Source organism: Salvia miltiorrhiza, unplaced genomic scaffold (genome assembly GCF_028751815.1).
Source record: "Salvia miltiorrhiza cultivar Shanhuang (shh) unplaced genomic scaffold, IMPLAD_Smil_shh fragScaff_scaffold_9:::fragment_2:::debris, whole genome shotgun sequence".
Lineage (NCBI taxonomy): Eukaryota > Viridiplantae > Streptophyta > Magnoliopsida > Lamiales > Lamiaceae > Salvia > Salvia miltiorrhiza.
The window spans coordinates 1-10000 of NW_026651492.1; the positions used below are offsets into that span (position 1 = coordinate 1).

At 33.5% G+C, this 10000-nt stretch overlaps 2 protein-coding genes across 3 annotated transcripts; both read left to right on the forward strand.

The window, feature by feature from the left end:
* Positions 1-75: 75 nt before the first annotated feature.
* Positions 76-2202, forward strand: LOC131003210 (putative late blight resistance protein homolog R1A-10). The gene has a single exon (XM_057929682.1). It carries the CDS (start codon positions 76-78, stop codon positions 2200-2202), a length of 2127 nt encoding a protein of 708 aa, XP_057785665.1.
* Positions 2203-6271: 4069 nt separating this feature from the next.
* LOC131003211 (putative late blight resistance protein homolog R1A-10) lies at positions 6272-9545 on the forward strand. Of its 2 annotated transcripts, none has more exons than XM_057929684.1 (2): positions 6272-8934; positions 9260-9545. In XM_057929684.1, the coding sequence occupies exon 1, from the start codon at positions 6296-6298 to the stop codon at positions 8900-8902; it is 2607 nt and encodes an 868-aa protein (XP_057785667.1). In that variant the 5' UTR covers positions 6272-6295; the 3' UTR covers positions 8903-8934; positions 9260-9545. The 2 variants fall into 2 exon arrangements, with proteins under 2 accessions (XP_057785667.1, XP_057785666.1); XM_057929683.1 differs by having other exon boundaries at positions 9296-9545.
* The last annotated feature ends 455 nt before the right edge of the window (positions 9546-10000 follow it).

Genomic DNA, 10000 nt, shown 5'->3' on the forward strand with positions numbered 1-10000 from the left:
CTGCGGAATCTGGCTGAAGAAGAAGGCGAGCCTATTTCCTCCAGAATTGATTCTGGTGGAATGATCAAGTCAAAGATGGTTGGATTATCTGATGAATTTGAGAAAGCAAGAGATGATCTTCTGAAAGGTAAAAACTATTCCATTATTGGGATGGCGGGCGTTGGAAAGACAACTCTTGCCAAACATATATTTGAAGATCCATCAATTCAGAGGCATTTTGAGTTTCGAGCATGGATCAAAGTGGGCAGAAAATGCGAGTTCAATGAACTATTACGGTGCCTTCTAGCTCAAGTGGATCCCAACGCTTATGAAATGCTTGCCCAAGGAGATGATGACGAGGAGGAGTTAATTGGATTCCTCAAAAAGAGATTGAAAGACAAGAATTGTCTGATCGTGTTGGATGATGTTTGGGAGGTACAAGCAATAAATCGCTTACGAGTATTGGTGGTAGAGAATATTTGTGGAAGTATTCGAGTCTTACTTACAAGTAGAAGAAATATAGTAACTATAATGAGTGGGTGTGAAAGATTGGACTTGTTGAATCTAAAAGAAAGTATGGAATTACTTGGTATGAAGGTGTTTGGTGAAGAGGGTTTTCCTCTTCAACTTGAGAAGCTGGGAGAGAAGATTGCCATAAAATGTGAAGGGCTTCCTCTTATGATAGTCACAGTTGCAGAGCTCCTATCGAAAGCGGACAAGACCCCAGAATACTGGACTGAGGTACTCAAACAACGTAGTTCAGTCTTCTTGGATGCATACAATCAAATATTAGAGGTACTTTTCCCAAGCTATGACTACTTACCCCAACATTTGAAAATGCTTTTTCTCTATATGGGAGCTTTCCCTCCATATATTGATATGATCAATCCACGCATGCTCAACGATCTGTTGACTGCAGAGGGGTTTTTTGAATCGATTGGAGAAGAAAATTTTGAAGATTTTTTCTATACAAGCTTGAAAGATCTTTCTATGCAGCATCATCTTGTTCTCAAAACAACAAATTCTTCAACATATCGCATGCTTTCCTGCTGGCAGCACTTGTGTAAGGTAGAAGCTAGTAGGATCAAGTTTTTGCATGTCTTACAAAGTTGTGATGATGTTATAAAAGACCAACGCCGCTTGTGTGCCCATTGGAATAATTTATTTGGTTTCAAACAAGTGTATGACTTGATAAAAAGTGATTGTGCACCCACTGCCCGATCTCTCCTTTGTCATGGTCCTTATCACCAATATCCGATCCCAATACATGCCATGGGTTTCAAGTTGCTCAGGGTACTATATGCTCTTAATGTTAGATTTTACCATATCCCAATTGAAATTCTGAAACTAGTTTGTCTGCGGTACCTTGCCCTAAATTACAACGGGGAGCTCCCTCCTTCCATATCCAACCTTTTTCACCTTCAATTTTTGATTATCCAAAGATATATGAGCATTAAAAAGCGTGGAGTTCAGATATATGTTCCTGTGCAAATTTGGGACATGCAAGAACTAGAGTGTATTGGTGTATGGGGAAGGGACCTACCAACCCCTAATACCGATGATGCTACCTTGAACAAACTCACCACACTTCTTGGTGTGAGTGCAAACAGTTGTACAAGGGAAGTTCTCAAAAGAATTCCTAATTTAAAGCATTTAGAAATTGAAGCGGAGTTGAAGCCTTATGATAATGATGATGATGAAACCAACCCATTGAGTTGCTTGAGTTATATATCACAACTCCAGAATTTGGTCGCACTTAGATATAGCATAAAGAATCCCGAGATAAAGCATGAGTTTAAGACTATTCCTCTTTCAATGTTCCCATCAAGTCTCACAATGTTAAATTTGAGTGGGTTGGGGTATCCTTGGAAGTACATGAATGACATTGGTTCGCTGCTGCCAAATCTCGAGTTTCTCACATTAGAATCCTATGCCTTTCGAGGCCCGGAGTGGGAAATAGAATCGGGGAGTTTCTTGAAACTTATTCAACTTGAAATTGAAGACACCGATTTGGTGCAATGGAGACCTCAACGCGGAAGCTTCCCAGTGCTCTGCGAATTAATCATGAAGCATTGCTACAAACTACAACAATTCGATTGGCCGTACGATCATTCTTGGATCAATCGTATTGTATTAGTTGATTGCAATCCTTCAGCTGTGGCTTGTGCCAATCAATTAAGAGACAAGTTTTCCTTTGAACTTATGGTCGAGTCTTCTTTTTGACCTAACTGGTTAGTCTTCTGAATTTTGCAATATCACATCTTAATGTTTATGTTATAGTCACAATGTTTGAGATTGTCCATCTATCACTTTTCAGGCTTATGAGATAGAAGAAGGGGTCAAGCTGCATTATCCCATAATTTTCAATTGTTGTATTACTACATTGTCGTATGAATTTAAGGATTGTGACTTGTATTGGATTGTCGTATCAATTTAAGGATTGTAATTTTTCTGTGCATGATTTCACTTTGTTTTGATATTGTGCGTAATCAGTTGATGTGTTTTGTAATAGCTTAAAAGTTTAAGGTTCTGGCAATATACTAATTAATTTTTGGCTTGATATGAATTGGTGAGGGAAAATTTGTTGAGATGTCCAAATTAACAATCTAAGAGCAATTTTAATTCACATAATAATGTAATTGCATTTAATTTAATATTGTAATTTACAAAGTATAATAATCGGGTAACTTGATTTTAAATTGAATCATCGTCAGTTCTCTTTTCGGAATAAAGAAATACTATAGATTAATTGAAATAATTAATATCACTAAACATAAAGAATCACACATGCATGCAAACATAAATAAAGTATAAAGAATAAACTAGTTTGTAGCCCGTCGAATTTCGACGGAATTAATTATTATATAAAAATTTTATTATTCTCTTTAATATAAAAAAAGTGAATAAAAGATAAATTTTTTACTAAATAAAAAAAAAGATCTCAAGATAAGTGGAGCGTCCAAAATGGAAACAGTCGCAAGATAGGTGGGACGGAGTGAATAATTTTAAATATAAATTTGATAATTATACAATCTGCAGATTATGAACTTCGTTTATATACTCGTATTCGTTTTAAACTTAATTAAAAATAATTTTACTACTCATTCTCATTCTAAATTCATAATAATAATATCCGCTAATGACCCGAATATGCTTAAATTTATTAAATATCTAAATAATCAAATATAAATTGTTATGATAATTAATTATCTATCTTAACAAAAACTCATAACATTTCAAAATAAACATTAACGATAAATAATAAAAGATTAATAAATAGAGAATTATTTAGAATCACAATTAGTGAAGTCTTCTGCAAAAAATAAATTTGGATTCCTGAACATCTATATGTGTGTGTTAACAATAAAGAGTATGAATAATAAAAACTATACAATTAACAATCAATATATGTCTGTTTCTGGACATTACAAAGTATACATTTATAATAAATATCATAAATTATAAAATATTAAAAATTAATTTATAATAAATGTAGAAATTATACATTATGCGAAATCTTTTTAGAATTTATATACCAATCATGTCGCAAACCCAATTCAAAAAAAAATTTACTACCAATTTTTGTCAAAACACGTATAGTAATATCCGTTAATTATTCTCAAACTCGTTTAAGTTTATAAATATCTAAAAAGTCAAATATAAGTTGTTACAATAATTTATTATCTGTCTTATTGAAAATCAAAAGATTACAAAGTAAATATTAATAATACCTAGTATAAATAATAAAAGTGTCTGATACCTTTCTTTACAATTAATAACCCTACAATTTAAAAGTGGTCGGTACATTTCTCTACTAAACACACTATCAACTAAATATTTCTTTAAACTTGTATCATTCAATTTCATAAATTAGGAAATTATACAATTTAAGAAGTATGTTTAAAATTTATAGACTCGTACTAATCTCATATCTTATTAAAAATAATTTTATTGCTTGTCCTCTTCCCATACTCGTATAGTGATATCCGCTTATTACCTAATTTAAATAATGAAATATAAATTTTTACAATAATTGATTATTCATTTGAAGAAAATTTTGACATTACAAAATAAATATTAATAAATTGTTTAAATAACACACAAAATTAAAATGGATAAAATACGTTCTTTGTCATTTTCTAGGAAACCCATTGTGTATCATGCTTCCTTATAATTGTCTTTCAGGTCGTCGTTCACCTTTCTAAAATCATTGTAACACTTTGTGCCTCTGACGTGATTCAATACCATCTTAAGTTGATACATTTTCTTATTTAACGAAGGAATATGAAAAGTGCTTTTTATGGCAAAATCTTTTTCTCGATTTACCTATTTAACTACGTTAATTTAAAATTGATCTATTTTTTAATTGCTATTGTAATCACAATTGTAAAATCGAAAAGCTAATACAACGATTTAAAATAACAATTGAAAATTTTAATTAAGAAATTTTTGTTGTTAATTATGATAACAATCATTTAATTATATTTCTCATATCAATGTATATATAAATATTATATAGATCTTTTAATGGATCGAATTTAATTCAAGGTGAAAATTGAATTTTGGTGGTAATTTAGGAAAATTTATTTTCTTATGACAGAGTAGTTAATTAATTTGAATGAGTGTGAATAAAAAAATTTAATATTTTGGAGGACAAATTATTTAGCAGATGTTTATGAATAATGGCTACATGAAAGATAAGCTAGTCTGTTTTATATTTCAAATAATGATCTATTAGGTATTAAAAGAAACATACAATCATTATTGAAAGAATCACACTTGATATATATGATTCGATTTTTATGCGAAATACGTAAAATTGGTCTCTCTCTCTCTATATATATATATATAATGTTTATTTAGATATTTTAATGGATGGAGTTTGATTAGAGGTGGAGACTTATTAGAGATTTAGAAAAAAATAAAAATAGATTTTTTAATGGATGGAGTTTATAATGTAAAAATTGATTAGAAATCTATAAATAAATAAGAATGAATGAGAATTGAGGAAAATTAGAATGGAGTGATTATACGATGCCACGTAGGATATGATTTATTTTGCTATAATGTAAAAAAAAAATTGATTGATTAGAAATATATAAATAAATAAGAATGAATGAGAATTGAGGAAAATTAGAATAGAGTGATTCTATTACGCCACATAGGATAGAGCTTATTTTACTTATATATATATATAGATATAGACTAGATCTCACAAAATAATCTTGCTGGTGCTTTCTTAATTATTGCCCAAAAATAAATTAACAAGAACTCATAATAAAATAAAACAAGAAAAAAAAATGAAGAACAATGAAAAAAAAAGTAACTAAAAAAACAATGAAAAAAGAAGAAGAAGAAGAAGAAGAACTTGTAGTAGGAACGGCGTCGCGATCGGGTGGTTATGAAGCTGATGAATATATAAAGCCTAAAATTCTCAAGTTGCCTCAAAAAACCTTCACCAAATGGAGATGCCCCTCCAAGAGTAAGTCCAATTCCATTTCTTGTCATTCTATAAATACTTGTCAATATATGTGCGATTTCATGTATCTACTGTGTGCTTGATCATTCATATATTATCTTTAATGTCAAAGCATCTGTCTCGATCAATACAATTTAAAAACAATAGTATATGGCGTTGAAGAGCTGATCACTTTGTGGAGAGGCTTAACCACTCTCATTTAACAATTCTACCTTCAAAATCCTTATCCTTCCACCGCCTACCGCCGTTGACAACTCCTCCTGCTTCAGACCTTCTACCTGAAAGATATTATGGACTAGATTAGGATATATTTGATATATTCTAATACTAAGTAAGACAGTTCAAGTGTGAATTCCTTAGTCGTAATTGTTGACTCAAGTGTGAATTCCTTAGTCGTAATTGTTGACTAAGGAAGACAAGACAATTTAGAATTGTCTTCTTCGCTTATAAATAAGGGAGCTTGGTCTTACGAACCGAATATGAAAATATACGAAAACATTAGAAGCTTTTGCTTGTGAAACACCTAGAGAGTACTATGGTTTCAATCGGAGATTAATTTCCTAGCTGTCGAAGATTGAAACATGCACTGGGAATTGTTCCTGCATCGAATCGACATACACGTGGATACCTCTAGTGGTGGATTCAATTCGCAGGAATCGAGATGCACGTTTACTACACAACGAGTAAGTTAATTTTATTGTTGTGTACGTTTGTAATCTCTACACATGAATCAATTGTAAATCTAGATCTAATCCTTGACTGTTATTTCCGCTGCGTATCATTGGATGATGTCAAGGATAACCAACACTACCACCACAATCATATTTCAACCAAGCCATGGCGGCTTATGGTGCAGCCACTTCTCTCAAGAATACGATCCGGCGTATTCTACAATCATCTCGCATGTCGCTCGTTTCCCACTCTCCACAAATCTTACAACCTGCCTACGACGAGGTGGATCGCTTGCAGAAAGATCTGCTAAAACTGGACGACACCAGCTGCAGCAAGATCAGGACGAAGGTGAATGCTGCGGATGAACGAATCAAAGAGGCAGTTTGGGAATTTGAAGATTTACTCAAATCCCATATCTTACATCAGATTCTTCCACAACTCCAAAGCGAGAGAGATCACTTGTCATTCTTTGTAGATCTGCAGAATCTGCAATACCATGTTGATTGCTTCGTCATGACGGTGAAGATGATGAAGGCGGAGTACATGAAAGAAATGAAGAATATGCCTGAAGAAGAAGGCGAGTCTATTCCCTCAAGAATTGATTTTGGTGGAATGATCGAGTCAGAGATGGTTGAATTATCTCATCATTTTGAAAAAGCTAGAGACTACCTTCTTGAAGAGAATAACAATCTACCCTATTCGATTATTGGGATGGCGGGCGTTGGAAAGACAACTCTTGCTAAACATATTTTTGAAGATCCATCAATTCAGAGCCATTTTGAGTTTCGAGCATGGGTCAAAGTGGGCAGAAAATGGGAATCCGATGAACTATTACGATGTGTTCTAGCTCAAGTGGATCCCAATGCTTACCAAATGCTCCCCCAAGGAGATGATGATAAGGAGAAATTAGTTGAACACTTGGAAGAAAGATTAAAGGGTAAGAAATGTCTCATCGTGTTGGATGATGTTTGGGACACAGGAGTAGCTGATAGCTTGATGCATTGCTTGCAAGAAGAGAATATTGTTGGAAGCATTCGATTCTTACTTACAAGTAGACAACAAATAATACACACGGATGATGGGTATGTAAGAGTAGGCTTGTTGAATGAAAAAGAAAGTAAGGAATTACTAGGTAAGATGGTGTTTGGTGAAGAGGGTTTCCCTGCACAACTTGAGGAACTGGGAGAGGAGATTGCGTGGAGATGTGAAGGTCTTCCTCTTATGATAGTCACGGTTGCAGAGCTCCTATCAAAAGCCGACAAGACCCCAAAATACTGGACTGAGGTACTTAAACAACACAGTTCAATCTTCATGGATGCATATAATCAAATATCAAAGGTACTTTTTCCAAGTTATGACTACTTACCCCAACATCTAAAAATGATTTTTCTCTATATGGGAGCATTTCGTCCATATATTGATATGATCAGACCATCCATGCTCATGAATTTGTTCAATGCTGAGGGGTTTCTTGAACTTTTTGGAGAAAAAAGTTTTGAAGATTTTTTCAATATATGCTTGGATAAGCTCTCTTTGCAGTACCATCTTATTCTCGACACAACAGGTTCATTGTCTGTGTTTAGAAAGTATCGCATGCATTCTTGTTGGCAGCACTTGTGTAAGGTGGAAGCTAGTAGGATCAAGTTTATGCATGTCTTACAAAGTTGTGATGATGTTATAAAAGACCAACGCTGCTTGTGTGCCCATTCCAACTCTTTATTTGGGTTCAAACAAGTGTATGATTCGATAAAAAGTGATTGTGAATCCACTGCTCGTTCTCTCCTTTGTTTTGGTTGTTATCACCCATATCCAGTGCCAATACATGCCATGGGTTTCAAGTTGCTCAGGGTACTATTTGCTTTTGATGTCCGATTTTACCATATCCCAGTTGAAAATTTGAAACTAGTTTGTCTGCGGTATATTTCTCTAACTTATAATGGGGACCTCCCTCCTTCCATATCCAACTTTTTTCAACTTCAAGTCTTGGTTATTGCAAGACATACGAGCATTAAAAAGCGTGGAGTTCAGTCATATATGCCTGTACAAATTTGGGACATGCAAGAATTAGAGCATCTTGATATTTGGGGAAGCGACCTACCAACCCCTAATACTGATGATGCTACCTTGAACAAACTCATCTCACTTAATGGTGTGAGTGCAAATAGTTGTACAAGGGAAGTTCTCAAAAGAATTCCTAACTTAAAGCATTTAGGAATTGATGTGGAGTTGAAGCCTTATGATGATGATGAAACCAACCCATTGAGTTGCTTGAGTTATATATCACAACTCCAGAACTTGGACTCACTAAAATATGACATCAAGAATCCTGAGACAAAGTATGAGTTTAATACTATTCATCTTTCAATGTTTCCATCAAGTCTCACAATGTTATGTTTGAGTGGGTTGGGGTATCCTTGGAAGTACATGAATGGCATTGGTTTGGTGCTTCCAAATCTCTTGACTCTCGTATTAGAATCTTATGCCTTTCAAGGCCGAGAGTGGGAAATAAAATCAGGGGGTTTTCTGAAACTTATTCACCTTCAAATTGAAGACACCGATTTGGTGCAATGGAGACCTCAACGTGGAAGCTTCCCGGTGCTTGAAGTTCTAATCGTGAAGCATTGCTACAAATTGCAACAACTCGATTGGCCGAATGATCATTCTCTGATCAAACGTATTGGATTAGTTGACTGCAATCCTTTAGCTGTCGCTTGTGCCAATCAATTAAAAGATAAGTTTTCATTTGAACTTATCGTCGAATCTTCGTTTTGAGCTCAAGTTACTCTGCAACTTGCCATACACAGGTTAGTCTTTCTACTTTAAATTAATTCATGTCACAATAAGCTTCATTAATTTAAATTAGTGTTAGTTTTTCTGTGTTATGTATGATTTTCATTTTGTTTTGATATTGTGTGTAATCAGTTTATTTGTGTTTTTAATTAATAACTCAAAAACTTCAGATTCTGGCAATGTACAAATTAATTTCTGGCCTCGCATTTCAAATTTATGAGATCTCTTAGTAGAAACTCATCAATATGAACATTTGTTGAGTATTTGGATGAGCTTAATTATTTCCAATACTCTTGTTATTTGCTTTCTTCTTATGTTACTTTTATTTCTTTGAGGAAGAAAAGTAATCAATTGAAGATGCTGATGCTATTCCAGTTTGAAGCATTGGATGTTTGGCGGGAAAGCCACGTCAGACTCTCTCTGAGTCACCCATCGACGGGAGGGTTTCTATCGCACTGTGGATGGAATTCGACTGTAGAGACTCTAGACTTGTTTTCAACAGCAATTTATGACTGATCAGTTTTACTCTTTTTGGTGATTAGTATGAATTTGTAGCACAAGTAGTTGATCGTGTGTAGCAACTTCTAAACGTTTTATGATTTATTACTATAGATAAAGGTGTTAAGTGTTTCATATCCGAATATCACACTAGCTTGCAAACACACTTAGATGAATAGAAACATGAAATACATGACAAAAAATAAAATAAGAGAAACCAGTATGGGATATTACTTGATCCAACACCAACTTCAAAGACCGAACTATATAGTAAGATTCGAGACTTGTTCGTTTATATGTTGTTTCGATTATCAACCTTAATATATATACTAGTGACCTAATAGTAAAAATAGAACCGTAACTTATCAATATTTTCAGAAAGATGACTATATATTACGAAATTTGAAAATAAGGACTATATGCTACGGAATTTGAAAATGAGGACTATAGCTTTCATCACGGTCTGAAATATGAGTATAAATGTAAAAAATGAAAGTTATAGTCCTCATTTTCAAATTCCGTAACATATAGTCCTTATTTTCAAATTTTATAATATATAATCATCTTTCTGAAAATATTGAA